General features: G+C 66.4%; 2 protein-coding genes across 2 annotated transcripts; both read left to right on the forward strand.

Annotated features, from left to right (window-relative positions):
- The first annotated feature begins 8,929 nt into the window (after positions 1 to 8,929).
- Positions 8,930 to 16,353, forward strand: TH (tyrosine hydroxylase). The gene is made up of 13 exons (XM_045486323.1): positions 8,930 to 9,033; positions 10,327 to 10,539; positions 11,601 to 11,775; positions 11,989 to 12,077; positions 12,484 to 12,551; positions 12,849 to 12,899; positions 13,311 to 13,456; positions 13,537 to 13,672; positions 13,816 to 13,885; positions 14,493 to 14,549; positions 14,791 to 14,886; positions 15,011 to 15,144; positions 15,966 to 16,353. Exons 1-13 carry the CDS (start codon positions 8,944 to 8,946, stop codon positions 16,123 to 16,125), a joined length of 1,485 nt encoding a protein of 494 aa, XP_045342279.1. The 5' UTR covers positions 8,930 to 8,943; the 3' UTR covers positions 16,126 to 16,353.
- A 2,179-nt stretch (positions 16,354 to 18,532) lies between these two features.
- On the forward strand, positions 18,533 to 19,490 carry INS (insulin). Its single transcript, XM_045487220.1, has 3 exons — positions 18,533 to 18,631; positions 18,810 to 19,012; positions 19,285 to 19,490. The coding sequence occupies exons 2-3, from the start codon at positions 18,826 to 18,828 to the stop codon at positions 19,428 to 19,430; spliced, it is 333 nt and encodes a 110-aa protein (XP_045343176.1). The 5' UTR covers positions 18,533 to 18,631; positions 18,810 to 18,825; the 3' UTR covers positions 19,431 to 19,490.
- The last annotated feature ends 7,795 nt before the right edge of the window (positions 19,491 to 27,285 follow it).

Genomic DNA, 27,285 nt, shown 5'->3' on the forward strand with positions numbered 1-27,285 from the left:
GTCTGCACAGAGGAGGAACAGACCCAGGAGGAACGGGCCTGCCTGACCCAGTGGACAGTGGGGCAGGCGTGGGGGGGGCATCCTTCCAGAGGAGGCCATTTGAAGTTCCTGTGTCCCCCCCACCGCCCACCAGAACCCCTGAGATCCGGTCCTGCAAGCCCCCAGCGCCGTCCCTAATCCCCCGCTTCCGACGGTGACTGCAAAGGTGGATTGAGTTTCTGCAGCTTTGTGCTCCAGAGCAAATGTCCTTGGGAAGGTAGGTGGTTGCCCGCCTGCAGCCGGCCCCCCAGACGAGCCCCCAGACAGTCTGAGCCCTGGGAGTCCCCAGCGTGGCCCTAGCCGGTCTGGACAGAGTCAAGCTTCTCACGTTACGCCTCCCCCCGCAGAGAGGGGGGCACCGTCCCCCCCTCCGTCTTTAGGGGCGCCTGCTGTGTGTCAACGCTTGTCACCCTGACGGAGTTGCTCTGCCTTTCGTAACCCCTGACCTTTTGATAAACATCAAAACCTCAGCATCCGCCCCAGGAGGTCGCACGCCCCCCCCCCCCTCCGCTGCGACATCCCCCTCCACGTCCACGGGGACGCAGGGCTGCTCACCCCAATCCAGAAGATCCTGGCAAGCCTCCCGCCTGCCGTTTGTAAAAGGAAAGCAACAGGGCTGAGGTTGTGGAATTCTTATCCACTTAATGGTGAATTCGGGGACTCCCCCCCAGGGCTGCGGGGGAGGCGGAGGAAGGCTGCCTTTCCCCCTCTAGCGGGCACCACTCGGGGTGGGGCTCCTAGACAAGGCCCAGGCGGCCAGGACCGTGACGGCAGAGGCTGATCGCCCCACCCTTCTGTGGCGAGAGTCTCCGTCACAGGGACAGGCGGGCCGGGCCCCGGGGGAGAGTCCTTGCGGAACGGGGCTGGCGTCCAGAGCCTAGGCAGAGGTCCTCCATCCAGGACAGAAGGCACAGTCCCTGCAGGGAGGGGGAGAGGAGGGGGGAGAAGGGACCGCTCTCGCAGGAGGAGGATGTGACCGGGAGCCTGAGAGGGTCAGGGAGGTTCCTCCTCACGCCCGTCACTTGGGCAAAACACGAAGGTGGTTCACGCGGACTGCTGGGGAAGCCTCGGAAACCAGGCGCTCCGGCTACCCGGAGGGAGCAGCCCCAGCAGCCCCAGGAAGGTGCCGGAGCTCCCACTTCTGCCCGATGGGCTCGGCCTGCAGGGCCAGGCCCCAGGGACCTGGGGGTTTCCGCGTGTGAGCGTGTGCGCGAGTGTGTGTGTGTGCGGGTGCGGGTGCAAACCAAACATTGGAACTAGAACGAGCGTGTGACCCCCAGTTCCTCTTCCAGGTATTTACCCAAAGAACTGAGAGCAGGGACTCGAGTGGGTATTTGCACACCCACGTTCACAGCAGCTGAAACACGGAAGTGACCCCGTGGCCACTGACGGACGAGTGGATGGACGTAGTCCGTCCGCTCCCTGGACTGTCGCTCAGTCCTGACAAGGAGGGATGTTCTGCCACCTGCCACCACATGGATGGACCCGGGGAACGTGCTGCTCACCTGTGATCCCCTGACACGAGGTCCCCGGAGTCTCCAGATTCCCGGAGACAGAGAGTGGACGGTGGGCGCCAGGGCTGGGGGAAGGGCCGGGGTCCATGATTCACGGGGACAGAGAGTGGACGGTGGGCGCCGGGGCTGGGGGAGCGGCTGGGGGTCCGTGTTTCACGGGGACAGAGCTTCCGTTTGGGAAGATGGAAAGTTCTGGAGACGGGGGGGTGGGGACGGCCGCACAACTGTATGAACATGCTTAGTGCCGCTGAGCTGTGTGCTTAAAAATGGATATATGGCGGGGCCGCCTGGGTGGCTCAGTCGGTTAAGCACCAACTTCAGCTCGGGTCATGATCGTGGTTCGTGGGTCTGAGCCCCTTGTCGGGCTCAGTGCTGACAGCTCAGAGCCCGGAGCGGCTTCAGATTCTGTGTCTCCCGCTCTCTGCCCCTAACCCACTCACAGCCTGTCTCCGTCTCTCTCTTAAAAATAAACATTCAGAAAAATGGACATATGATAATTTTTGTTATGTCTACTTTACCATGATTTAAAAAAATAAGGAATTATTTTTTCAAAACCAATAACACGAGCAGCAGTTGGGATGGAGAACAGTTGCAGGCGGTGGGGGGGTGGGGTGGGAGGGAAGCGAGGGTGTCCCGAGGGGCCTGTGGGGCACCCCTGCCCGGGGGGTGGGGTGGGCTTCAGGGTGGAGAAGGCAGAATGGCCAGAGCAGGTGTGAGGCCTGCGGGCAGCCGCTGGGAGCCAGGGCTGGCACGGTGCACCCCAACACTGTGGGCACCCCAGCACCCTGGCGTGCCACCCCCCCCCGCCGAACGTCTCTCTTTGTTTCTTTAACAGGCACACAGGGCCCACTGCGCAGGGACTGGGGAAGCAGGGGACGGATGTGCCCACAAAGACAAAGAGACAGAAGCCTGGAAGGTTCTGTCCAATTACTAGGCTCTCGAGGCAGGGACCCGTCGTTTTCAAAGGGCGCCCCAGGAAATGCGTGTTGGGTGTGCGAGCGGGTGAATGTGTGAACAGGCTGGTGGATGGAGCGGTCGGCCTTTCCTGACCCCCACTGCGGGGGACGGGGGGTGGGGGTCAGGGACCTCAGCTTTGGTGGCTCCGTGGGACCTGCCCCTGGTGTGGGAACCGAGGCCCTGTCCAACAGCCACAGGAGAACCTCCGCAAGCTCTCTGTCCAGCCCCCGGGGCTGGGGGTGGGTGGGGGACATGGGGGCTGTGGCCCGTGGCGGAGGGAGCTGGGCCAGCCGGGACGAGTTTATTAAAAACAAGCTTGAGATCCAGGAGGGCCAGCTCACGTCAGCTGAGCTCCTCCCGGGCCCCGGAGTCATCAAAAATAAGTAATCGCAGATAAGCCCTGTCTAAATATCACGGCGAGCGGGGTCAGCAGCGCGCAGCCTGGAAATGTCAGCGGGGGGCGGGGGCTCCTCTGAGCCCCGGGATTAGCCGAAGGCACCTGAAGTCATTGTGCCCCCGGCCCCTGCTGCCCGAGACCCGGGCCGGGAGGATTACAGCTGCCAGGGCCCCGCGGGGCCGGAGACTCGGTTTTCAGCCCCGCTGGCCCCTGGGGCAAGGATGCCTGCTGCAGGGGGAGGGGAGGCCGAGCAGGGGCAGGCCGAGCTCGGCCCAAGAGGGGGACGCACGTTCGGGTCGGGCCCGGCGCTGGCTGCCCATGGAACGCCCCCGGCCGGGGCAGGCGACCAGGCTCCTCCTCCCGTGTGCTTGAGGCCGCCTGTTCTGTCTCAGCCTCAGTTTCCTCAGGTGTGCATGCTCGGTTCGGGGCCGGTGGAGCCCCCCCGCAGTGGACAGGGAGCACCGGCCACCCCTCTCCGGGCCTCCTGTGTAACCGGTGCTCTGGTCCCCAGCTCTGGGCCTCTGGTGCCAGGGGGAGCAAAATGTCTCTCCAGAGGACAGATGAGGGAAAACACCGTGTCTCCTGCAGCTCGAGGGCCGGGACCTGTCGTTCCCCCAGGGGTGGGAACGGCCACCGAGGCCTCATCCCCAAAATGTCTGTGTGGGGACCAAGGGGGACCTCGGAGCAGCCCCCCCCCCCCCACCTCCCTGAAACAAGACAGACAGCAGGCATGAGCCCAGCGGCCCCACAGGAAGGCCGGTGGTGAGAGCAGGCGGATGGGTCAGGACTCGGAGGCAGCCCCGGCCGCCAGCCCACTGCCCGGAGGAGGGTGCGGGGAGCACTGTTGAGGCACCTGTGGCCCCGGGATGTAGGTGGACAGGCCCCGCTGGGGGGGCACCAGGCAGAGCCCAGGGTGGCCTCGAGGAAGCCACACTGGCTGGTCTGATGTCCAGCATCAGAGCAGAGCACGCTGTCCCCTCCCGGCCACCGCGCCTCTGCTAATGCAGCCGGGGCCTTGCAGGTGACAGTGAAGGGGAGGGGCTCCCAGAGCCGGAACCCCCCCGCCGTCGGAGCGGCAGGGACGAGGGACCAGGCAGCTCTCACCGCCAGGCCCGGAGCTGCGGGGCCGTGGGTGGGGCGGGTGGCGGCGGGGGCTGGGGGCCACCCGGCCCTGCAATTGTATCTGATGGCTGTCAAAGTGCAGCTGCGTGAGTGAGTGACTAATGACAAGGGAGCTGTCCTCTTCCTGCACTTTAGGGGCTAATTTGTCAGTGATTGAGAGCCAGCGGGAGGGGCGGGGGAGGGGCCGGGCAGGCTGAGTCACCGCAGGGGCGGGGGCGGGGTGGGGGGTGCCTGGGGACGATGGGGACGGACCCCAGGGGACCAAGAGCCCCTGGCGGGAACCCGGGGCCTCGGCCGTGGCAGAGTGAGGGTCTGGAGGGCCGTGGAGCCGGGAACCCCCCTGTGGATCACCCACCACGGCTGGTCAGGCCTTCCGAGGCCCGGCTGCCCGCCAAGGGCACACGTGAGCACACGGGCACCCAAAGGACACGCACGCGCACGTGTGCACACTCACACACAGACGAGTAAAGGCACAGCTGAGCCCTGACCACAGGCTGCACGCACAGCCAGGGGCCAGCGTCTCCAGGCCCCCGCATCTTCATGCCAGGTGACGGGGCTGGAGCCCGACGTGAGGCCAGCTTCCTGTCCTCGAAGGCGCGTGAGCGTAAGGGGGTGCCACGACAGTCGGGGTGCTCTGCGGATCGGGAGACACTGCCCCTCCTCCCAGGGGGACGGCCCGTCATCAGGGGCTGCAGAGACCCCTTGCCGCCCGAGGCTGTCTGACTCTGAGGCCTCTGTGACCCTCCCGTCCCCCACCCCCTCCCTGCCTCTGCCCCCACGGGGCCCTCGGTCGCCTGGAAGGAACACCACCGCCCAGTCCCCTCGGCCTTCGCAAATCCTGCAGGCACTGCCTCCCTCCTTCATGCGGGGTCTGGGTCTGGACCACATCTGGGTCGTGCCCTCTCTTCCGTGTCAGCAGAAGCCCAGCCCCAGCTGCCCCAGCCCCAGGCCCCCGCGGGAGGGACCTTGGAGGGGGGCCTTCGGGAAGGCGTGGAGAGCTTTTCCAGAGGCCCGAGGGCACCGATCCCTGGTGTCAGTGGAACCTGGGGCCCCTTGTCCCCGTGTGGATGGGACCAGGGGCCGAGCCAGGATCCCCTTTCCCACCCCCACAAAGGTGGGTTGCCAGCAAGGAGGTCTTCCTGGAGGAGGAGGCACAGACATTGGGCCTGAGGGCCTGGCGGGACTTGGCAAGGGGAAGGGGGGAGCCAGGCGGCCCCAGGAGGGGGCGGGGCGGGGGAGACGTCCTGTTCCACTCACGTCTCCTCCTCCAGGTCTGACTTCCAAGTGCCCAATTATCCTGAGTGCGTCGGATCGACCCGTGGGGCGCCGGCTCTGGGTCCGGGCTGCCATACGCTCCCCGCACCCGCCCGCCCAGCTGCTCAGCTCCATCCGATGGCCTCGTTAGGGCTAATTGCTCTGACATTTCAGCTCTGACGGGCCCGTGTGACAGGGCATCTTGGGTGTTCTTGCAGCTTGGGGGAAGGTGGGCGACTCCCTCCCTGCCTGTCTCCAAACACAGGGGCCTGGGCGAGGCCAGAGGCAGGCGGCCGGGGCTGGGCCTCTGTCCTCCACGGGCTGGGTCGCACCTCAGGGCCTACTCAGCCGCCCTGGGCAGGAGGTGGGGGGGGGGGGGAGGCACAGGCCTCACTGGCCCCAGCAGCCCCCGAGGACCCCAGAGCCCAGGCGTGGACTGAGTGTCCCCCAAATCCTCAGCGGGACGTGTGTGTGCCCGTGAAGTCCCGTGAGCAGAACAGTGGTCCCAGCCTCAGGGGTCTGGACAAGGCTTCTCTGGAGACGCGGACGCCCTGGGCCCCGGGGCTGTGTGTGTGAGAGAGAGAGAGAGAGAGAGAGAGAGAGAGAGAGAGCTGTGCACCTTTCCCGGATGCAGGTGACACCCCTGACAAAGCCCTTCTTGCTGCTTTCGCCGTGGAAGCAGCCCTCGACCTCCAGATTTCTGGAGAGCACGAGCCTCAGGCTGTGTGCATGTGGTTTTCCACGGTGGGGCGACGGGGCAAGGACCCCCAGAAGAGGTGCCACCTCGGTTTCCCTCCACAGCTCATGTCCGGCCTGTGGTCTGGGGAGGAGAGGAAGGGCGGGGGTCCCCCAGGGGGCCCCGCGGTGTGCCCAGGGGCGTGGCCACGGAGCCCAGATTGAATGCCCCTGCCCCACGCCAGGCCCCCGGTCGATGCCAGGGGGCGGCACCCTGTCATTATGGGCTATGAAGTCCTCCGGAGGCCCAGGCACAAAGAGGTGGCTTCCAGAGGGAACACTGGCTCAGGGCTGTCTGGTCAGCAGGGCCCCATGCCCTCCCCTGTGCCCACCGCCTCTGCAGTGTTCGAAGCCCTGCCCTCTGTCCCTGGGGCAGGGACGGGTGCTCTCTGTCTGCCCTTTTGATTCCTGCCCTGTGGCCTGGGGACCGACACCACGGAATCCCTGAAAGGACGGTGTCTTGGGAGCTGGGAATCCCGGGCTCGAGACGCTGCAGGACCAGAGAAATCACTCGCCTGGGGCCTCAGAATGGGTCTACAGACTCCTCAACGGTCTGCCAGCAGGCGCTCCAGATCACCCTCTGAAGGCTTGAGCCTGGGAGGCCCCGGAGGCAGGGGGACCCATGGTCAGGCCGGAGAACACGAGGTGCTGAGTCAGGAAAGAAGCATTGGCCGGTGTGGACCTGGGGGCATGGAGGAGGGGCCCAGACCGGGCCCAGCATGGCCAGCCAGCCCCGGAGAGCGGCTGTGTGGGACAGGCTTCCCAGGACGGGCCGACATGCACACAGACAGACAGAGCGGGAGGGTGTCCACGGGCTTCTGCCCTCTGCCCACGGCCACCTGGCCCCAGGGAAGGATGCGGAAAGCTCAGCCCCCACAGAGAACTGGCATGCGGGCCCCCGCTGGCTCAGGTAGGCGAAGGAATTAAAAAACAATATTTGTGTCAGCGGAAGACATTTGCCGAAAGGTTAAATCCACACTCAGCAAAGGTCCGCACGCCTCTTGTGCGGTATTTAACCCCTGCCGGCGCCCCCTGGGCAAACGGACGGGCCTGGACCACATCACTAAAGGGTCCCTAGCAGCCCACCCCAGAGGGGGCAGATGAGAGCCCTGGGGGGGCCTCCTGGAGGCAGGGAGCCTGCCCAGGGTTTCAGGAGGCCCGGATGCCGGTTGGGACCTTGGGGGCTCAGGCGCAGCCACGGAAGCCTGCACCCTGGGGTGGAGCCTGCCTCCCGCCCTCACTGCTGGGGTCTCGGGGCAAATTCCTGCCATCCAGGGCCTGTGTCCACCCCCTGTGGAAAGGCCTCCTCTGGGCCGGGCGTTAGAAGGCGAGGCCACTGAGATGTGTCCTGGAGCCCAGAGTCTAGGAGACGAGACAGGTGGGGGCCTACGCCAGGTTCCAGGAGACGCAGTGGGGCCAAGCTGGTGGGCTTCCTGCCCTCAGGGTGTTTGTAGAGCAGGAGGCATGAGCCAGGAGGAGAACAGAGCAGGGAGGTTAATACCAGAGGCAAGGAAGCGGCCGTCGCAGGATGAATGGTGGCTGAGCCGGGCTTTGTGGGATGTGTAGGAGCTCGCCGGAAGAAGAAGGGGGTGAGTGTTTCAAGCTGGGCATCGTGGAGCCCCACGCCCTCCTGGAGCAGGAAGTGGGACTGGCCCAGGCTGAGAAGACCAGCGGGGGCGGTGGGAGAGGGCATTTCTCTTCACACTGACTGAGGCTTCAGGCTGCCTTCAGGGGGTGGTGGGGAGCCACAGACGGTTGTGAAGCAAGAGAATGACAAGGTCAGACCAGTGCGGGGAACGGGCCTGGAGGAGAGGGGGCGGCCGGCCACTGTGATGAAGAGTGGGTGGGTCCTGGGCCGAGGCGGAGGTGACCAGCGGGGGGGTGGACTGTAGAGGTCAGGAGGGGAGTCTAGGAAGTAAGTCTGCCTGGACCACCCACCTCCAGTGCGCTGTCTCTGGAAGGGAGTGGCCGGGCAGTGGCCTCCCGGGGCGGGGGGGGGGGGGGGGAGGAGGATCCTCTCCCTCCACCCTGCCCTTCTAGGTGGGCCGTGGTCTAGACCCTCCCTGCTGAGCCCACAACGCCCAGGGCACAAGGGAGGCCGTCGTCCCCGGCACGTTGATGTCGTGGGACTCACCCTGGACCGCAGCTGCAGAGAGGTGCCCTCCTGTCCCCTGGTCTCCAGGATAGTGGCACCTGTGATGGGGAGGGAGCAGTGGGCCGTGAGAGGGTGGGCTGCAGGCCGGGGGGGACAGGCCACAGAAACCACGGGGCAATCGATACAGACTTCCCTCACCCGGCTTCCCAGTGTCCTGACACTGGAGGAGGGATGGGCCTTTCTGGAACACTCCAGGTATCACTGGCTGTGCCTGGGGATCCGGCCACAGGGACCTGGGACAAGGGACAGATGAGACTCCTGCTGGGACCCTGTTGGGAAATTTGGTGAAGAATCTTCGGGAAAAGCAGATTGCCTCCCGACATCCTTCCGAGGTTTAGGTCTGGATTTCTCGTTTTGGGGGTTTCTGGGCCACCTGCCACCGAGGTGCGGGGTTTCGTGTCACGGGCGCTCTTGGGGGGCCCGGAATGGCACCTCCCTGTGTACCAGCCAGTCCCCCCACTGGGCGTGTGGAGCTAAGGGGGCCCCAGCTGTCCCCAGCCCTGCAGAGCCCTCCCGCCGGAGCCGAGATGATTCAGAGCGCGGGCCGCTGCCCTGCCGGGTGCCTGCGGCAGGGACGCAATTAGATTTAATGGGACAGAGCCCTTTCTCCTGCGCGACTCGGCTCCCGCCCACCGCCTCCCTCAGGCGGCAGGAGGGGAGGCGAGGAGGTGGGAGGTGGGGGGCCCACAGGGGCCTTGACGTCAGCTCGGCCTATAAGAGGCCGCCTGGCGGAGGGCCGTGGAGGTGAGCCCCGGACGGACGCCCGCACCATGCCCACTCCCAACGCCGCCTCGCCGCAGGCCAAGGGCTTCCGCAGGGCCGTCTCCGAGCTGGACGCCAAGCAGGCCGAAGCCATCATGGTAAGAGGCCGGAACGGGCCAGAAGCGCAGGGGTGTCCCCCGAAGGCCGGCAGGGGCCGCAGACTCAGGGTGCCCGCAACGCCGTGGCCCCGGGTGTGGTGCGCGTGTGACCGCGTCCCGGGCCCTGGCGGTGGCTCGTGGTGGGAGGTGCTGGGCCAACAGGCACGGACCCCGCTTCCGAGCCCCAGGGCGGTCGGGGCTCCAGGGCGATTTCCATCTGCCATGTCACCCGTCCCCCAGCCCCGTGTCTGTGCCCGCGTGTGACCTCCTGTCTTGAATCCCACCTCCCCTGCCAGCAACCCCGGGCCCCCCTGACCACCAGGACGGTCCCCAAGGCGTCAGCCACCACCCGAGGGCCCCCTGAGTTCGAGACGTCTGTACTGGGGATTCTCACCGGGCCAGGGCCTCCAGGACCCTCTTGGCCCGGAAGAGGGGCCTTCGGGGATGTCTCGGAACAGTCAGCTCCCCCAACGTTTCAAATAGGCTTTCGTGTTTTGACCTTTAAGGAAAATAGGCTTTGGGTTCTGGAAACGTGATTTGCAGGCGGCCACTGCACCCCCTCCCCCCGCCCCCTGCCTGGGTTCTCAGTGAGATGGCCTCCCCACCCAGAGAGGCCCGGGGACACCCCCCAGCCCCCCCCAGTTCTGTCCATCCCCCCGAGGTCAACTGGGGACTCTCAAGGGGCTTCTCCTGCCCCCTTACCACCACCATCCAAGACCCGATGGTACCAGAACCTTCCTGGAAGTTCAGCTCCAAGGGATGAGCCCCAGACATGCAGCTCCTCCCCCACGCAGGCCTGGGGGCTCTGGTCTTGGGGACAGGCTGCGGCCCCGGGCCCCTGGGTCCAGGCGAAGGGCTAACTTTGGCCGCGTGTCCCTGTGCTGAGGGGACCCTAAGGAGAGGTCATTCCGAGGGGCTGGCCTGGGGGGGCCTCCCAGGAGCCAGACGTCACTTCCCTGCCCTCTCCAGCGCTCTGGCCGCTGTCTACCTCAGGGTCCTGAGTCACACCTCCTGTCACCTCATCCCGTTAGGGCCTGGGGACAGAGGCAAGGCTGCCTGGGGGTGCCGTGGGCTCATCCTCCCACCATTCTGTGGCCGCTCATCTTCCTGGCTGCCCCCCACTGCCCCCCTCCACCATCCGGTGGGGACATAGGCGAGGCCTGGCCTGCCGGTCCCTCCCAAGTGCACAGCCTGTGCTTCGGCACCAGCGGGTCAGAGCCTGGGACCGGGGGTGGCCCAAGGGCAGGGAGGTGGCCCGAGGGCAGGGGGAGACGGCACGCTCTCTGCCCGTAGTCCCCGCGCTTCATCGGGCGACGGCAGAGCCTCATCGAGGACGCTCGCAAGGAGCGAGAGAAGGCAGAGGCCGCGGGGGCCGCCTCCTCAGAGCCTGGGGACCCCCTGGAGACCGCAGTGTTCAAGGAGAAGGACGGAAAGGCCACACTCAACTTGATCTTCACCCTGCGGGGCGCCAAAGCCTCACTGTCCCGGGCCGTGAAGGTGTTCGAGGTGAGGGCAGCGGGTGACTGGTGTGACCAGTGTGGCTGGTGCGGACCTGGCTGTTTCAGGGGCCAGCCCCGGCTGCCCAGGCCACTGAGGGCAGGGGGGAGAGGGGGCTTTGCTCCCCCAGAGCTCTGGGGACCCCGTGGCCCTCACGGTACACCCCGTGATCTCAGGAACTCCCTGAGCCTGAGCCTTTGGGCTGAGGCCACCAAGCCCCGCTGCCCCTCCCAGCCCCGCCCCCACCCCCTCACACATGGGGTGAGCGGGTGTGGCTCCTGGCAGGACGGCCTGGACAGTAGGGTCCCCTCAAAGCCTGCCCCTGATGGGCTCTGGCTAACGTGACGGCCGACTGCATCAGGTGATGTGACCACAGCAGGCCGGGCGGGACGCTGGCCCTTGGCAGAAATGCCCAAATGATATTACAGCTGGCCTGTTCCAGCTCCTGGACGCCGTGTGGCCTGAGGGCCCGTCGAGACCCGTGCGCCTTCGTTGCTGGGCAACGGGAGGTGGCGGTGGTGAGCAAGCCTTCCTGCCAGACCCCCAGGCTCTCAGCGGGCTTAGTCCGGGGGGGGGGGGGGGGGGGGAGCTGAGCCTCCTGGTCTGGTCACAGTGGGATCTAGGCCCCCCGCCCCCAGCCCCTGGGTGTGGCCGGTGGCCAGTGGGCCCAGATGAGACCATCAGGGATGGCGGGACCTTCTGACCAGCGGCTGGGGACTCAGGCTGCTTGGGTGTGGCCGAGGGACACATCACGTCACCCACAACACTGGGTTGCGGGGCCGCGGTGACGACTCCCATTACACACACTGGTCAAAATGCAATTCCCCAGCCACAAGCTCGGCCCAGGCCGCGGGTCCGACCTCAGTGTGGAGCGCAACATGGGCATCACTGGTGGCAAAGGTCTAGGCGGGGCCTCCGGGCAGAGCCCGGGGCGGTTCCTCCTTCCCCTCTCCGCCTTCCTCTCCCTTCCTGCGCCTGTCTCTCCCCGTCTCTCTCCCGGTCTCTCTCCATATCTCTGTCTCTCCCCGTCTCTGTCTCTCTCTCCATCTCTGTCTCCCTTGTTCCCTAAGACGTTTGAGGCCCAAATCCGGCACCTGGAGACCCGGCCGGCCCAGAGGCCGCGCGCAGGGGGCCCCCGCCTGGAATACTTCGTGTGCTGTCAGGTACCCAGCGCGGACCTGCCCGCCCTGCTCAGCTCCGTGCGCCGGGTGGCTGAGGACGTGCGGGGTGCCAGGGAGAACAAAGGTAAGGCTGCGTCCACTGCCCTTGAGGGCTGCCCGTGACCTCGAGGTGGGGGCAGAGAAGCTCCCGCAGGGGACCCCTGAGGTGACCGCACGTGCGGCCCGGGGGACCCCCTCCCTGCTGGCTCGGGCCTCCTGCCCCTCTGGGACCCCCGAGAAAGCCCCGGGGGAGGCCCGACGCTCACACAGGCCTGTGTCCCTTCCGTCCTCCTCGAAGTCTTCTGGTTCCCGAGGAAAGTTTCCGAGCTGGACAAGTGCCACCACCTGGTCACCAAGTTTGACCCTGACCTGGACCTGGGTCACCCGGTGAGCTGCCGCCTCCCGGGGGCCTCCTGTGTCCCCATACTCGTGGCCAGGGTGGTGGGTGTGGGCCCCAGGCCGACCCTGGATGGGGAGCCTGTCTGCTGCCCAGCTCCCGGCCAAACCACCGAGGCCTGGCTAAGAGCAGCCGCCAGGCGCCTGCCGGTGCCCCGGCCATAGCGGGGCTGGTGGGCAGGGAGGGGTGGTGAGCAGGGAAGGGGGCCAGCGAGCTGGGGGTGGGGGGGTCGGTGGGCGGGGAGAGGGGTGACTGGTGGGGAGGGGCCCGGCTGGGCTGGAGGGTGCAGTGGGTGGGGAGAGGCGGGGCAGCAGGTGGGAGGGGGCGGTGGCAGGGAGGGAGGGGTCAGGCGGGGCGGGCGGGGCGGCCTCCTGAGTGCGTCCACGGTGCGTGCAGGGTTTCTCGGACCAGGCCTACCGGCAGCGCAGGAAGCTGATCGCCGAGATAGCCTTTCAGTACAAGCAGTAAGGACCCCTGGGGCCTCAGCCCCAGGGACCCAGACCCTGTCCTGTAGCCTCGCACTGGCACACCGGGGGAGGGGTGTCTTTGTGTCTTTGACCAACACTGGCACTGTGGTCACCGGCCTGGGCCCCCAAGTCACGTGGAGGAAGCCAGGCAGCTTGCTGAGGCCACACGGCCAGCTGGGCGTCCGGCCCCAAGCCCCTCCTGTCTGCTCTCCACACGCCCTTCGCGAGGGGGCCCCGTCGACCTCCCCACACGCCCCCGAGGCGGCCCCGCTGACTGCACACCCCCCTCTGCAGTGGCGACCCCATTCCCCGTGTGGAGTACACGGCCGAGGAGATCGCCACCTGGTAAGACCCCGGTGCCCATCCCAGGGTGGAGGGGGCAAGGAGGGCCGGGGGAAGACCCCCCCAAGTCCCCACGTGTGATGGCCAGGTGGGGAAAGGACTTCCCAAGGCCCTGATTGTCGGTCTAGAGGGACAGGCTGGTGGTGGGTCAGGCCGTCCCCACGGCCTCTGTCCCTTGGAACCCCCCACAGCCGTGGGCAAAGGCCCCTCCCAGTGGCCAGGGTCTCCAGGGTCCAGCGAGAGGCCTGCAGTGGGGGACCCCCCCCCCCCCGCCCCCACCGTGGAGCCTGCCGAAGGCAGAGCACAGTGAGGAGGGGAGGGGCCGGCATCCAGGTCGGGGGCAGGCCTGGCTGCCTGGGGACGCGGGGCACCACAGCCAGGCCTGAGACCCCCGCCTGAGACCCCCGCCTGCAGGAAGGAGGTCTACACCACCCTCAAGGGCCTCTACGTCACTCACGCCTGCCGGGAACACTTGGAGGCTTTCCAGCTGCTGGAGCGTTTCAGCGGGTACCGGGAGGACAGCATCCCTCAGCTGGAAGACGTGTCCCGCTTCCTGAAGGGTGCGCGGGCCGCGGGGAGAGGCGCGGAGGAGGGAGGCGCCCACCCTGCCGGGCGCCCTGACCGGCCGGGGTCCTTGCAGAACGGACAGGGTTCCAGCTGCGGCCCGTGGCCGGCCTGCTGTCCGCCCGGGACTTCCTGGCCAGCCTGGCCTTCCGAGTGTTCCAGTGCACCCAGTACATCCGACACGCCTCCTCGCCCATGCACTCCCCGGAGCCGTGAGTGTGCACCCGCCCCGGGCCCTGCCCCTGCCGCCCAGCCTCCCCACGCGGGGCCGGCAGAGAGGGAGGGGGCCGGGGGCGGGCAGTCGGGCCCCTGGACACCCCCCCCCCAAGCACCGCCCCTCTCCCCACCCCCACAGGGACTGCTGCCACGAGCTGCTGGGGCACGTGCCCATGCTGGCCGACCGCACCTTCGCTCAGTTCTCCCAGGTTTGTGCCCCAGGCCCCAGGCCGGGGACCCGCCGGGCTGAGGGCTGGGGGGCGTGCTGCCTGAGCCTCAGCGCCCTGCCCGAGTCCCTCTGCGGCTGGACGGTGCCCGCTTGGGCCCGTGAGGCTTCAGGGAGAGGCATCGTTCTGGAAGAGAGGGGTGGGTGAGCCGCACTGGCTGCACTTAGACCCGTTCTGGGCAAACCGCTTATAAAAATGAGGAGGCGTTGGCGGGCCTGGCGCAGCGGGCGGGTGGGCGGATTCCCACGGCCTGTGCTGCCACCTGCTGGCTGCTTCCTGAAGAGACGTCTTGGGCCCTCGATTGATCCTGGGAGGGTCCCTGCATCCTAGGAGGGCCCCCCACACCTGCATACCTATGGGGTCCTCTCCATCTTGGGAGGGGCCCTGTGTACCTGGGGGACCTTTGCATCTTGGGAAGATGCCCCATCCCAGGAGGTTCCCCGGATCCTGGGAGGGTCCCCGAATCCCCAGAGGGCCCTTGCATCCTGGCCGGTGTCCAGGAGGCCCCTGGAGTGTCCTCGCCCCACGCAGGCGCCCATGCAGTGTTGGGCCGAGCCTCTCCCCTCTCAGCCTCCCCTTTCCTCCACAGGACATTGGGCTCGCGTCCTTGGGGGCTTCCGACGAGGAGATTGAGAAGCTGTCCACGGTGGGCGCCTTCCCCTGCAGGGCCTTGGGGGGCTGGCCCCAGGGTGCCTGGCTTCAGGGCAGGGCCCCCCTACCTGGGCCTGGGCCCTCACTTCTGTCCGGGAAGTGTCACCTTTATGCTGTGACCTCGCCAGAGTCTGGCCGGGCTCTGCCCTGGGTGGGGGGGTGCCCCAGGCCCGAGGGTAGGTGGGCCGCGGTGTGGGCAGCGGCTACCTCTGCCAACGCTGTGCCCGTCCCGCCAGCTGTACTGGTTCACGGTGGAGTTCGGGCTGTGCAAACAGAATGGGGAGGTGAAGGCCTACGGTGCTGGACTGCTGTCCTCCTACGGGGAGCTCCTGGTGAGGCCACCCCACCGGGGGACCCTGCCCCACCCACATGGCCTCCAGGCCTCGGGAGGACCCCCGGGGAGGGGGATGCGGCGGGCCAGGGTGGGGGGCCCGTGACCCTGCGGCCTCCCCCCAGCACTCTCTGTCTGAGGAGCCCGAGATCCGGGCCTTCGACCCGGATGCTGCAGCCGTACAGCCTTACCAGGACCAGACTTACCAGCCCGTCTACTTCGTGTCCGAGAGTTTCAGCGACGCCAAGGACAAACTCAGGTGCCCAGGCCCCCCAGGTGCCCCCAGACAGGGCGAGCTTGCAGCAGGCCCGGGCCTGTGAACCCACTGTGCACACCCTTCCCACAGTAGGACCCCCAACCAAAAAGTCCAGGGAGGGGGAGAACTGCTGGTGGCCGGGTCAAGGCCACGTGTTGGGAGGCAGAGTGTGACCTTTGTAAGAAGGATGTGTGGGGTCCTTCCCAGCCTCTAAGCAGCTGGTGCCATGGGGTGGGACAGAGGAGAGGGGCAGGGGCGGCCGAGGGCCGGTGTGGAAAGCCTGGGGGGCCTGGAGGGAGCAGGCACTTCCGGGGAGGGGGGCTGAGGGCGCATGACCACCGGCGTCTGGGCAAGAGGGCAAAGCCTGAGATGCGTCCCACCTGCTCATCCTTGGAGAGGGTCTTATTTTCGAGTCAGGGGAAACTGAGGCCCAGGGGCGGTGTGTTCAGAGAGGAGGTGGGGGGAGGGCTGGATCCCACAAGCAAGCATAGGACCAGCAACAGAACTGGGGCTCTGCACAGCACACGGCCCGGGGAAGGCCGCCTGGAGGAGGTGTGGGGAGGGATGGGGGTCCGGCAGAGACCTGCTTGGAACAGGCCTGTCCCTCCCCTGTCCCTCCCCCTGCAGTAGGCTCGGTCCCCCATCTTGTCCGAGCAGTTGGTCACACAGAGAGTTTTGGGGGGTGCAGGCAGCTCTCGCCCTGCGGGGATGAAGGAGGCCGTCTCCTGGAGGCCGCAGACGCTGCCCCTGCTCCTCCCCGTCTCCCCAGGGTCCCCTGAGTCCCCGCCAGGTGACCCAGGGTCCATACCCACTGCCCTCCCTAGGAACTATGCTTCCCGCATCCAGCGCCCCTTCTCTGTGAAGTTTGACCCGTACACGCTGGCCATCGACGTGCTGGACAGTCCCCATGCCATCCGGCGCTCCCTGCAGGGCGTCCAGGACGAGCTGCACACCCTCACCCATGCGCTGAGCGCCATCGGCTAGGACAGCGGGAGAGACCCTTCCCCCGCCTCCCCCGGCCCCTGCCCAAGCGAGGGGCTGGGTCCCCGGGCAGCCCCAGAGCCCGCTGGAGACCGTCCCTGCTGGAGGGCACCCCGCTGACCCCCTCCCCACTGCTTCCCCGCTCGGCCTGCGGGCGTCCTTGTCCCGCCCGTGACGCTGCGCGCTGCCCGCTCACGATCTCAATAAAGGAGAGAACCCCTCTGAGCACCTCCCCGGCCTCCACGTCTGAGTGCTGGGCTCCGGGGCCGTGACAGTGTGCTGGGGACCTCACACCCTGCTCCTGGCCTTGCTCTAGGGTTTCGCCTCTGTACTCCGCCTCCTCCGAGACCTCGCCAGGCAGCCCAGGCCAGGCAGGAGACCCCTCTGTGCCTGGATGCCCGGCTCACCCCAGAGGACCAGCCTGTGCTGAGCATCCCCCCCCCCACCCCGCCCCGGCAGCTCCGGAGGGCCGAAGGGGTCCTGGCTGAGCCTCCTCATCTCAGCACTGTGACAGCGTGGGGGCGGGGCTGGGGGGGGCGGTCCCTGGGGTGGGGGCAGGGCTCACAGCTGTGCAGTCGGTCCGGGGGTGCGCTGTCCGAGGCAGGCCTGCAGGCCGGGCCTTCGCCACAAGCTTCGTGTCCCCCTTAGGAGGAGGACAGGGGCCCCACCCCCACAGAGCAGGGCCTGGGAATTGTCCCCAGAATGTATGTTGACGGAGTGCTCAGCTGAGCTGCTTCCCAGATGACCTCTCTGGGCCTGCGGCCCCGGCAACGCGCCTGGGGCTGGATTCCGAGCTCTGCAAATTGCCCCTCCGCTCACTCGAGGGGTCTGGACATGACCTTCCGGCTCAGGCCCCCAGCATTCCCCATGGCTGGCCCAGCCCAGGGTGCCCCCCTCCCACCCCTCCCCCTGGCCCTTGGGGAGAGCGGCCTGGGGGCTTCCCGGGAGACACTAGCCAGTCTCCCCAGGCCCTACTCACTCCTGGTGGCCGCTCACCACCACACACCTCCAGGGCCCTCCCTGGCTTTGAGCTCTCAGGACGGCAGGCCTGGCAACCCCCGACTCATCTGTCCAAGGCCTCGAGGCAAAGCCCTCTGCCCCAAGCCCTCCGTGGGGGTCTGTCCGTCCCTCGTCTGTGGCTTAAGCACCTTGTCTGTGCCCAGGTCTCTCTTACCCCAGTGGGGCCATTTCTGACGGCCGTGAGCCCTGGGGAAGGGCTGGGGGCTAGCCCCGGCCCCCTCCAGCCCTACCGGCCCCTGGGCTGTGCCCTCTCACCTGGCTCTAGCTCCACCCAGCCCCCTGTCCTGCATGGTCCTCTCAAGAGACCCCCCCCAGACCTTCCCTGCTGTGTGGCGGCCTTGGGGGTCATAGCGGGCACCGCCTCAGCATGGCCTGGGCGGAAGCGGCAGTGGGGAAGGTGCCCGTGAGAGTGGGCATCCAGCCCGCACAGAGTCCCGCGTGGGGGGCGGGGCTGAGCTCGGAGCAGGTGGCCAGCCCCTTCGTGGTCCCGTGGCTGCTCCAGGGGTGCACAGCAGGACGTCCTGGGCAGGGGGTCTCGGTATTTCCCAGGCTGGAGAGTGGGGTCCATGCTGGGGGTGCGGGTGGGTGCAGGACATCCCCACCCCTCCTGTCCCTTTGGTCTGAGGCAAGAGGAGGAGGCAGGCTGAGCTCCTTTCTCAGCTGGAAAGGGCCCACAGACTCTGGGGTGCCCAGAGAGGGTTGCAGGTGGCAGGGGGAGGGGAGAGGGTCCTGGCCTCCCTCCTAGTCCTGTCCGGGGGGGCTGGGGAGCACCAAGGGACCCAAACCATGTGGCAGCCAACGGGGCTGATGGCCTGAAAAGGGTCAGCATGGGGGAGACGGGCAGGGGCTCCAGAAACAGGGGTGGGCATCCAGAGGATACGTGGGTGGGTCATGTGGGGCCCCACACAGAGGCCTAGCCCCAGAGTCCACACGGTGGCTGGTCCCCAAGCTCAGCTCTCCCTGTGGCACCCCAGGGTGCTGGGGGGGGGTGGGTCTCAGCGAGGCTTCTATGCTGAGGTAAGGGTAGGGCCGTGAGCAGGGAGGGGATATTCCCCCATGCACCACCCAAGGGGCCCAGGAGGAAGACTGGAAACTGTGGCACGGGCCCAGGGTCCAGGCAGAACCCCCCTCCCCGGGGCCCCCCGCTCCCCCGGACTAATGTGGAAAATGTGGCTCAGGCGAGGCCTGGGTGGGGCTCTGCTCCTGGGGAGACGTTGGCCCCCAGCTGTGAGCAGCCATCGGGCCCCTCGTTAAGACTCTAATGACCCCGTGGCCTGAGAGGTGCTGACGACCGAGGAGCTGTTCCCGCGGACCCAGCACCGGGGAAATGGTCCAGAAATTGACGCCTCAGCCCCAGGCCATCTGCCACTGTCACCGGGGGGCCCCGAGGGGCCGGGCGGTGGGGTCGGGAGCTATAAAGCCAGCGGGGCCCAGCAGCCAGCAGCCGCCCCCCCGGGACCACCTGCACCCTGACACGGACGGCAAGCAGGTCTGTCCCCACGGGCTCCCCGTCAGCTGAGTCCACGGTGTCGGGGCCCCGGGCCCGGGCTCTCGAGCCGGCGGGAGGACGAGGGCTCCCAGCACAGAGCATCGGGGGGCGAGCGCAGGGCGGGGGTCCTGGGTGTGGCGCGTGCCCCTCGCCGGCCTCAACCCTGCCCGTCCCCCAGGTCACTGTCCCCCGCCATGGCCCTGTGGACGCGCCTCCTGCCCCTGCTGGCGTTGCTGTCCCTCTGGACCCCTGCCCCGACCCGAGCCTTCGTCAACCAGCACCTGTGCGGCTCCCACCTGGTGGAGGCTCTGTACCTGGTGTGCGGGGAGCGAGGCTTCTTCTACACGCCCAAGGCCCGCCGGGAGGCGGACGACCTTCAGGGTGAGCCCCTGCTGCCCCCACTAACCCCGCCCCGGCTTCCCGCCTGGCGCCCCGGGGGAATCGGGCCGGAGTTTTAAACAAGAAAAACCACATATTCCCCTGGTCACGTCCCGAAAGGCCCGCGTCGGGCGCCAAGGGCCCCCGTGTGGGCTCCTGCCCTGGCCCTGCCCTGCCCTGCGGGGGGTGGGCGCCCCACGGCCGGCACGCGGGCGGGCGGGCGGGCGGGAGGCTCGGTCTGTCCCTGAGCGGCCGTCCGCCTTGCTGTCCCGCAGGGAAGGACGCGGAGCTGGGGGAGGCGCCCGGAGCGGGCGGCCTGCAGCCCTCGGCCCTGGAGGCGCCCCTGCAGAAGCGGGGCATCGTGGAGCAATGCTGTGCCAGCGTCTGCTCGCTGTACCAGCTGGAGCATTACTGCAACTAGAGGGCGCCCGGAGCCCGCCGCCCCTGCGCCCCAACCCGTCCAATAAACCCTTGAACGAGCCCCGCTTGCGTGGTCTGTGTGGCACGGGGGCTGAGGTGTTGGCCGGGGGCCGGGGCGGGGGGGGGGCCCGCAGAGACCCCCTTCCTCCTCTGTCTACGCGGGTCCCTCCGTGCTTTCCCCACGCCCACCGGGCACGGGCAGGCTCCTGTCTGCCCACCCACCGCTGCCCTGGGCACCCTCCCCCCCCTGCCCCCAACCCTGGCTGCTTCAAGACAAGACAGAGAAGGGTTTGGGGGGCCCTGGGGGCCATCTGGGAGCTGAGTCCCTTAATTCGAAAGCCTTGAGCTCTCAGGGCCCCCAGAGAGCTTTCCAAGGAAAGAGGATGAGAACATTCCAGCCGCTTGTCCCCACCTAGCCGTGCGGGCTCTACGTTTAGTGTTTTTTCTGATGGAAGCCCTTGGAATGGTGGGTGGGGGAGGGGGTCCTGCAGGGGCAGGGGACAGAGAAGGGCACGAGAGGCTGTCCGGGGCTGGCCTTTCTCAGGGCCCCTCTACCACCCGGCTCTGGGCCGGACCGGGGCAGCCTCAGCCCCAGCGCAGACCGAGCCAGAGGAAGCCCTGGAGGAATCAGGAGAAGCCACACGGCACCCCTTGAGCTGACGGATGGACTCAGACCCCGCGGGCACTGGGCAGGGCCCTCAGACTTAGCGCGCAGCGGCATCCCGGCTGTGGCCCCCCAAGACCGCAGCCCACAGGGCCAGGGTCAGGGCCGGTCTCCCTGCCACCCTGTGGCCCTCTCCTCCTGCTCAGCAGCCCCAGACCCGGCGCTCAGTCCCAGCAGTGCCATCGGGCCTAAGGATGAGGTCACTTGGGGGTCGGGTCTTCAGGGGTTCACACCCCTCCTCCTCCGGTGTGGGTCCGTTGGGCACACCGCCCAAGCCGCCACCTGGAATGCCAGGGAGCCTGGGGGCTGTCTGGGCTGGCTGTGGCCGGGGAGGTCAGCGGGTGACCCTGGCTGCACAAAAGCCTGGCCAGCTTGCCGGCCGCCCAAGCCAAACCAATCTGCACCTTTCCTAAGGCTCCGCCCGGGCCGGAGCTTGGGATGGCTGGGCCCGGGGCCGGGCGCCCGGGCCCCCCGAGGCTGCAGACCGCTCAGAGGTGGCCTCGGAGCCCAAAGTAGATCCTCCTGCTGGGACCTGGCTGTCCGGCCAGCCTGCCCGCAGCCCCGGGGCTCCCTGCAGGGCCGCCCCCTCCCCATGACAACATCAACACCCCCAGAGCTGTGGCAGTCCCCAGCTAGCCCCGCCCCTGGAGCGGACGGCTGGACACTGGACCCGGAAGAGGAGGGGGGGGACTGTGCATGGGAACAGCAGGTGGCCCCATCCACAGGGACAGAGGCAGGGGCGTCCTGCAGAAGTTGAGGTACGTAAGTGCCCGTGGCCTGGGCTGGGAGCGGCTGGGACGGGAAGTAGGCTGGTGGGGTCAGGGTGTCCTGGAGGCAGCAGTCGGCTAAGCCTGTGTCCCCGCAAGACCCTGGAAAATGGCCCAGGTGTCCCCCCCACCCCCCACCCGTGGCCCACAGGTGCCGGAAAACTCTGTGGAGGGGAGCGCAGGAGCCCTTTGGGGCCCAGGGATACATGGGGCCATCCCAGCTGGGGGGGACTCCCAGCATAGCTGGTCTTGGGTGTGGCGGGGGCCACAGGGGAGGTCCACGTTCATGGGGTGGGAAAGACCGCCCGCCCGTGAGACCCAGTCGTGGTCAGAGGCCACCCTCGGCCCTGCTACCGGGGCAGGGCCCTCCTGGTGAGCCTTTCCCCCCAGCCCCCAGCCGGCCATGGCTGTGATCTTGGGAAGGTGCGTGGGACCCTCTCCAGAGCCCCTCCACAAACAGCTCATGGAGGCAGGGAGAAGGGAGGCAGGGAGATGCCCCAGGTCATCAGGGTCTCAGGTGGCAGAGGAGAGGTCAGACCCAGTCTCCTGCTTGGCACCACCCTGGGCACTGGACCTCAGATGCCCCTGCTCCTTGGGGACCCCAGGTCACCCCATGGCAGCAAAGCCCCAGGCCATGCCTCTGCCACCCCATCCGGGCCATGCTCCGCCCCTTCTGGGAAACGGGAGGACAATCGTCCCGTGTCCTCAGACCCTGCCTGCCCTTGGAACCCGGGCTTCCCTCGCCCATGGGGCTGGCAGTGGTGTTGGCCACACCCAGCCCTGCGTGTCACCTGGCATGGGGGGCAGGAGTCCAAATGCCCCCGAGCCCGGGGCAGCGGGGTGTGGAGGAGCAGTCCCCTGACCCTGCCGGGTCCCCCAGCTCCCTCACTGGGGGGCCAGGGCCTCCCGGGGACGTTGTAGCCCCCACACTTGCCGTCACGTCTGTTCTGTGTTTCGCCATCCCAGTGCCATGTGGGGTGGGAGCTGTTGCGCCTGTGTTCTTGACGGGGAGACTGAGGCTGGAGCCAGGATGTCTGTCCCTCTGGTGCCCGCACGCTGAGGACATTCTGCCAGTGCAGCTGCCTCCAGCACCGATGAACGGGCACTTCCGCCTGGCCCTTGGGGCAGTATTTGCCTTCTCCTGTCGGCAGTAAATATTTACCGTCCTCACTGTTCTCCGGGCCTGAGCAGACCCTGAGGGGCAAGGGGGTGGGTGCAGCGATGCCAGGGTGGGTCCACTTGCTCTTGAAGGCCCGGTGCCTTGGGCGGGGGGGGGGGGGGGGGGTGCGGTCCAGGACAGGGAGCGAGACCAGGAGCCAGTGACCTGAGCTCCTGGCAAGGCCCCCTGGCAGAGACCCGGTTGAGCCCTGGTGAGTCTCTGCATCCAGCGAGGCCGTGAGGGGAGATGCCTGTGCTCCCCTTGAGGGAGCCTGCCCTCGGGCCCGGGCACGGTGAGGCCCCCAGTGCAGGTGGCGTCCCTGGGCGCCTAGGCACCTGTCCGAGCCAGGCAAGAGGGCCAGGGCGGCCATTCACAGATATGACCAGCAGAGGGCACCAAAGCCCCACTTTTGACGCATGCGACGCCCGCGGTCCAGGCCCGTTGTCCTCTCCGAAAGGATCTGTCTCCCAATTCCTGCCATCGGGCACTCTCCGGGGCCTCAGGGAATGCCCGATGGGCTGGCCACCCAGGCTCTAGAGGCCTTGAGGTTTAGGAAGGAGACGGGCTGTGTAGTGTCTCAGGCCCCCAGTCTTCCTGGTCCAGGCTTCTCCGTGGGAGCAGCTGGACAAGGTACCAGGTCCCCAACATTCTGGGAAAGTCTCCAGGGTGATCCTGAGCCCCGATCCCCAGAAATGCAGAGCCCTGGGGTGGAAGGGAGGTCCTTGGGGGTGACTTCCTTCAGCCACCCCCTCACACACACACACACACACACACACACACACACACAGTGGCTGAGCAAGCCGAGGTCAGCGGAGGGCCAGGCGCCCACCCAGCTGGAGCTTTTGCTGAGGGTCTACAGGGCTCTGAGGGACTTGAGGCTGGGGGCTGGGGGGGTGGCCGTCACTGTCAGGCCAGGTGGTCCCTCCCTGTGCTGGTACAACCTCAGTCCCCGTAGCCCGAAGGCTTACGTGAGGCAGGGACTCGGGGACCCAGGGGGCCTCCGGAAGGGGTCCGGCCAGGCCAGGGTTCCCTTCTTCCCGTGCTACCCCCTGTCCCCGCCGGCTGCTGGCAGGAGAGAGGTCAGTGCCAGAAAGAACATTTTGGGGACGGAGGCAGACAGGGGTCTGGGAACCGCAGACATAAACAGGGAGGTGGGGGCCTCCTGCCTCCCTCCCTCCACCCGGCACTGTTGTTTCTGGGTTCTTCACAGGGACAGGGAGGCAGATTCCTTCGAACGTGGAGGCCGACCGAAGCGTCTCCCCATGTCCCCTGCAGCCTAGTGCAAGCAGCCCCACCCTGCCTCAGCCCAGACTTCCCACCTCCTGCCCGTGTGCAGTTGTGGGGGGACCGGTCCCAACGGTCTCCCTGGGGCTCCCCAGGAAGCTGGGCCTCGGGCCATATGACAAGGTCACCCCATAGTCCCCACCCTTCAAGGCACTGGGCTGACCACATGGGGTCCTGGGGGCACCGCTGGGTCTGTGGCTACGCTGCATTTGGGATCCATCAGGCCGGGAGTGGACATAAGTCCTGTTCCCCCAGCTCCCTGTACCCGGAGGGGCTCAGAATTTCTAGACCCAGGAGGCCCACCCCCGGACCAGCCACACTCAGGGCTCCCCATCTGTGACCCCACGAGGGGTCCTTCCCCACCGTGCCTGTCTCTGGGCCTTGACAGGGAGGACAGTAGGGCCCCCAGCCTGAGCGGGTCACGGTGGGGGGGGGAGGGGGGGGAGGGCTGGCCCCGCCCCCTCTAGCCCCACGTGGAAGAGGCTGCTGAGCCATCAGAACCTGGGGGGGAGGGGGCCACATTCGCCGGCCTCACTCTGACCCCCTTCCCAGCCCATCTGTGTTTTTGGAAAACAGAGCCCGCGCCCCAGCAGCCCTGCCAGCTTGTGGCTGTTCACGCTGGGACTCAGAGCCCCCCCTTTGTTCTTCAAAGGCCATCCTCACTTCATAACTTGGCCCTGTTCCGGCCCAGCCTCCCGCGGGGCCACCTTGCCTGCCCCCCAACGCCCAAGGGGGGACCTCAGAAATTCTCTTCCTTCTTTAGACCTCAGGTTCTGAGCTGTGGCTCAGTCCCACGTGGATGCTCAGTGGGCAGCAAGAATGGGGCTGGGAGGAGTTGAATTTGGGAGGTCCTGGAGGAAAGCTGAGACTCTGAACCTAGAGCTCTGGCTTGCCCTGTCCTCCCTGACACTCTCTGACCCTCTATGGCCCTCCCTAATCCTCCCTGGCCCTCTGTGACCCGCCATGACCCTCCCTGACCCTTCCTGGCCCCCCATGGCCCTCCATGGCTCTCTGTTATCCCCACTCTGGCCCTCTCCAACCCTCCCTGGCCCTCCCTGACCATCCCTGGCCCTCCCTGGCCCTCCCTGACTCTCCATGGTCCTTCCCGGCCCTCCGTGGCCCTCTGTAACCCCCCTGGCCCTCTCCAACCCTCCACGGCCTTCTCTGGCCCTACCTGCCTCTTCATGGCCCTCTGTAGCTCTCTCTGGCCCTCCATGGCCCTCCCTGGCTCTCCATGGTACACTCCTGAGGTCTCCTCATCCTGTCTAAGGAGATCTTCAAGAGGCAGGGGTAGGGAAAAGGTGGAAAGGCCCTCTCCAGGGCCCAGAGGGTGGGTTGATCCTTGGTTGCTCACTGGGGGTGCTTCCTGGACCCCAGCCCAGCTGTGGGAAAGGAAGTGGTAGAGAGGTCAGGCCCTGGTGGAAGTTAGCTCTAGTCACACAATCAGCTCATAACAGAAGGCAAGCTGGGGGGCTTCCTGGAGGAGGTGTCTTGTGCCCCTACAAAGGCATCTCAACCTTGAGGACAAGTCCATGTCAGGCTGTCGCTATGGGTAGAGCAAACCTAGGCCAGGGATGGCTGTGAGTCAGGCACAGCCCATGCCACTCTCTCTGGGGTCACAGTGACAGCTGTGTTCACACAGAACTGATGTTCCCCGGGCCCTTCTCCATGGCTGGGCATGCACTGGTCCCGGTGAAAAAGAAGGGACAGGCTAAGGTCTGGAGGACATGTGGGCACCTCCCCTCCCCTCAAGCCTCGACGTGTCGGGGCCAGCCGGAGTGTCGACCTGGGCTGGTGCAAGGCTGAAGGGAGAGAGCTGGGAGGCCAGGCAGGGGTCATAAGTCCTTGCTGTGCTGCTTGTGGCTGTGTGGCCTGGGGAAAGTTACCCTGAACGTCTCTGGGCCTCAGTTTCCTCATTTATCTGAGGGAAACCAGAGGAGACTGTCCCTGCCTTGGCTGCTGAAGGGTCCAGTGTGGTGGCAAGGCATGGGGTGAGGGTGGGGGGTGGGGTGGCAGGGAACCGGTCCCGGGGCCTGCCGCAGCAGTGATCAGCAGGCCTGTCCCGGACACCATCAGTTCCTTCCCCAGCGGGACGGACTTCTTCCAGACCGTGTTGCCACGTGATGCACTGTCCCCCATGGGCCAGGTGTGGGGGGGAGGGGTCACGGAAGGCCAAGGCAGGGCTTCAGGCTTCGCGATCTGTCCCGACTCCGCCGCTTGCTTCCAGTGTCCAGCAAACTGCTTGTCTCCCTGGGATTCTGTGGCACAGACACAGTACCATGGATCTGGTTCTCCTCCCAGGATCGTGGGCAAGAGGAAGCTGATGCAGTCCCCACATTGTGGTCCATGGGCCTGTGGGGGCCCTTGCCAGGAGGGCAAGCTTCCCAAGGGAGGAGACTCAGGGCTGGGGTCCTGGGGGGCCTCCACGGAAAGGAGAATGAGGCCAGCTGAGAGAAATGGAGAAGGGAGAGCAAAGCCACCGTACAACCTGGGGACCTGTTGGCCCAAGACCCTCATGGGGGAGATAACTTTGCAGCTCCTGGGACTCCCCAGACTATCAGCCCTGCCCTGGCTGAGCTCCCTCTCCCCAAACTCCAGAGGCCTCTTGGGTAGTGACTTTTACCTGCAAGGGATAGACAGGCCTCTGGAGGCAGGTGTCCCAGCACTAGCCAGGCCCTGTGGCTTAGCTACCAATGGTCTAGGATGCATCTCCATACAGTCTCAAGAAAGAATGTTCTAGTGCCAAGGGTTAGGGGAGTCAGGGACAAATACACATTCACGTCGGGAGAGCAGAATAACGAGTGTTTATTAGCATTTACCCTGCACCAGATGCTGGTGTCTGGGCCTCTGTGCACCCCCACACGGGACCCATGAGGTTCAGAGGGTGAACCGACCTGCCCACATCCATTGGCAGAGCCAGGGCTTGAACTGGGTCAGCCTCCAAACCTCCCCTACCCATCCCTCTCCCCCATGTGAACACATAGCTGTGTGAGCAGTGCAACGTGGCCCCTGGTCCCTGTCAGGCTGGCTCCCCCAAGGCCCTTGTGATGTGACCTTGGGACTTCAAGGCTGTGTGCAGCCCCCAGCAGCCTCCCCTGGCCTGTCAGACTACCTGCTGCGTGGACACGGCAGAGCCATATGGTATCCGACGGTGCCAGGCTCCTGGGACAAAATCTAGCATGTTCAGAATGGGGTTCCGGGTTGTCTCAGTTCTGAGGTTTGGTAAAGTGACGTAGTTGCCCAAAAGGCTATTACTGATTTAAGGAAAGGTGGGTTTTCTGAGGCTGCGGCTGCACTTCTACAAGTAGCCACAAGGTGTCAGGCTCGGGCCAGGTTTGGAAAGCCCTGCTGGGAAGAGAGCTCAGACAGCAAAATTCAGCCCATCCCTGCTCATCCCAGGGTCTCTGCCTCTGGAGGGGGTCCCGACATTCTTCCTGGAGCTTCTCAGTAATCGATCTGATTTTATTCTGATACGAATGTAATACAGGGCCCTCTAGTTTTCAGAACACAACAATGCTTCTGGAAGGTGGTGCACCTGTGGCTTGGGGCATCCACCTTGCCACATCCTTTGGTGTTGGGGAGTCCCCCAAATGGGGGGAATTCCCTTATGCCTCCCTCCACCACCTGTTCTGTAATGCCAGGATGGAGGTGGATAAAAGCCTCAGATCTGAGCACAAAAAGGTAGAGATCACCTGTACCCTGATGCTGTAGGGGGCCCCCTCCATAGACAGAAATGTACCTTTGCCCCCCCAGCCCTCTCCTCAGAGAGTCTCAAGTTGTAGTGTCTAAAACTGGTGGGCTCTTTCTGCTTTAATTCTAGAAGCGGCCGCCAGGTGTCAGCATGAGGCCGCTCAAGCAGCCGAATGGAGGAAACCTGGTACTTGGGCTTCCTGGGGGTGCTCTAGGACTCTCTTGAATAAGTGAGGACCTGGCCAGAGACCCAGGATGGGATGATATTCTCCCAGGCCTAAAGGCAGGAGGG

Source organism: Leopardus geoffroyi, chromosome D1 (genome assembly GCF_018350155.1).
Source record: "Leopardus geoffroyi isolate Oge1 chromosome D1, O.geoffroyi_Oge1_pat1.0, whole genome shotgun sequence".
Lineage (NCBI taxonomy): Eukaryota > Metazoa > Chordata > Mammalia > Carnivora > Felidae > Leopardus > Leopardus geoffroyi.

Excerpts from the sequence above, each read along its gene's own strand:
- TH (XM_045486323.1), top strand. The coding sequence starts at position 8,944 with ATGCCCACTCCCAACGCCGCCTCGCCGCAGGCCAAGGGCTTCCGCAGG. Across the intron at positions 10,540-11,600 it reads GGGCCGTGAAGGTGTTCGAG|ACGTTTGAGGCCCAAATCCG; the intron begins GTGAGGGCAGCG and ends TTGTTCCCTAAG. Across the intron at positions 14,887-15,010 it reads CCTCCTACGGGGAGCTCCTG|CACTCTCTGTCTGAGGAGCC; the intron begins GTGAGGCCACCC and ends GCCTCCCCCCAG.
- INS (XM_045487220.1), top strand. The coding sequence starts at position 18,826 with ATGGCCCTGTGGACGCGCCTCCTGCCCCTGCTGGCGTTGCTGTCCCTC. Across the intron at positions 19,013-19,284 it reads GGAGGCGGACGACCTTCAGG|GGAAGGACGCGGAGCTGGGG; the intron begins GTGAGCCCCTGC and ends GCTGTCCCGCAG.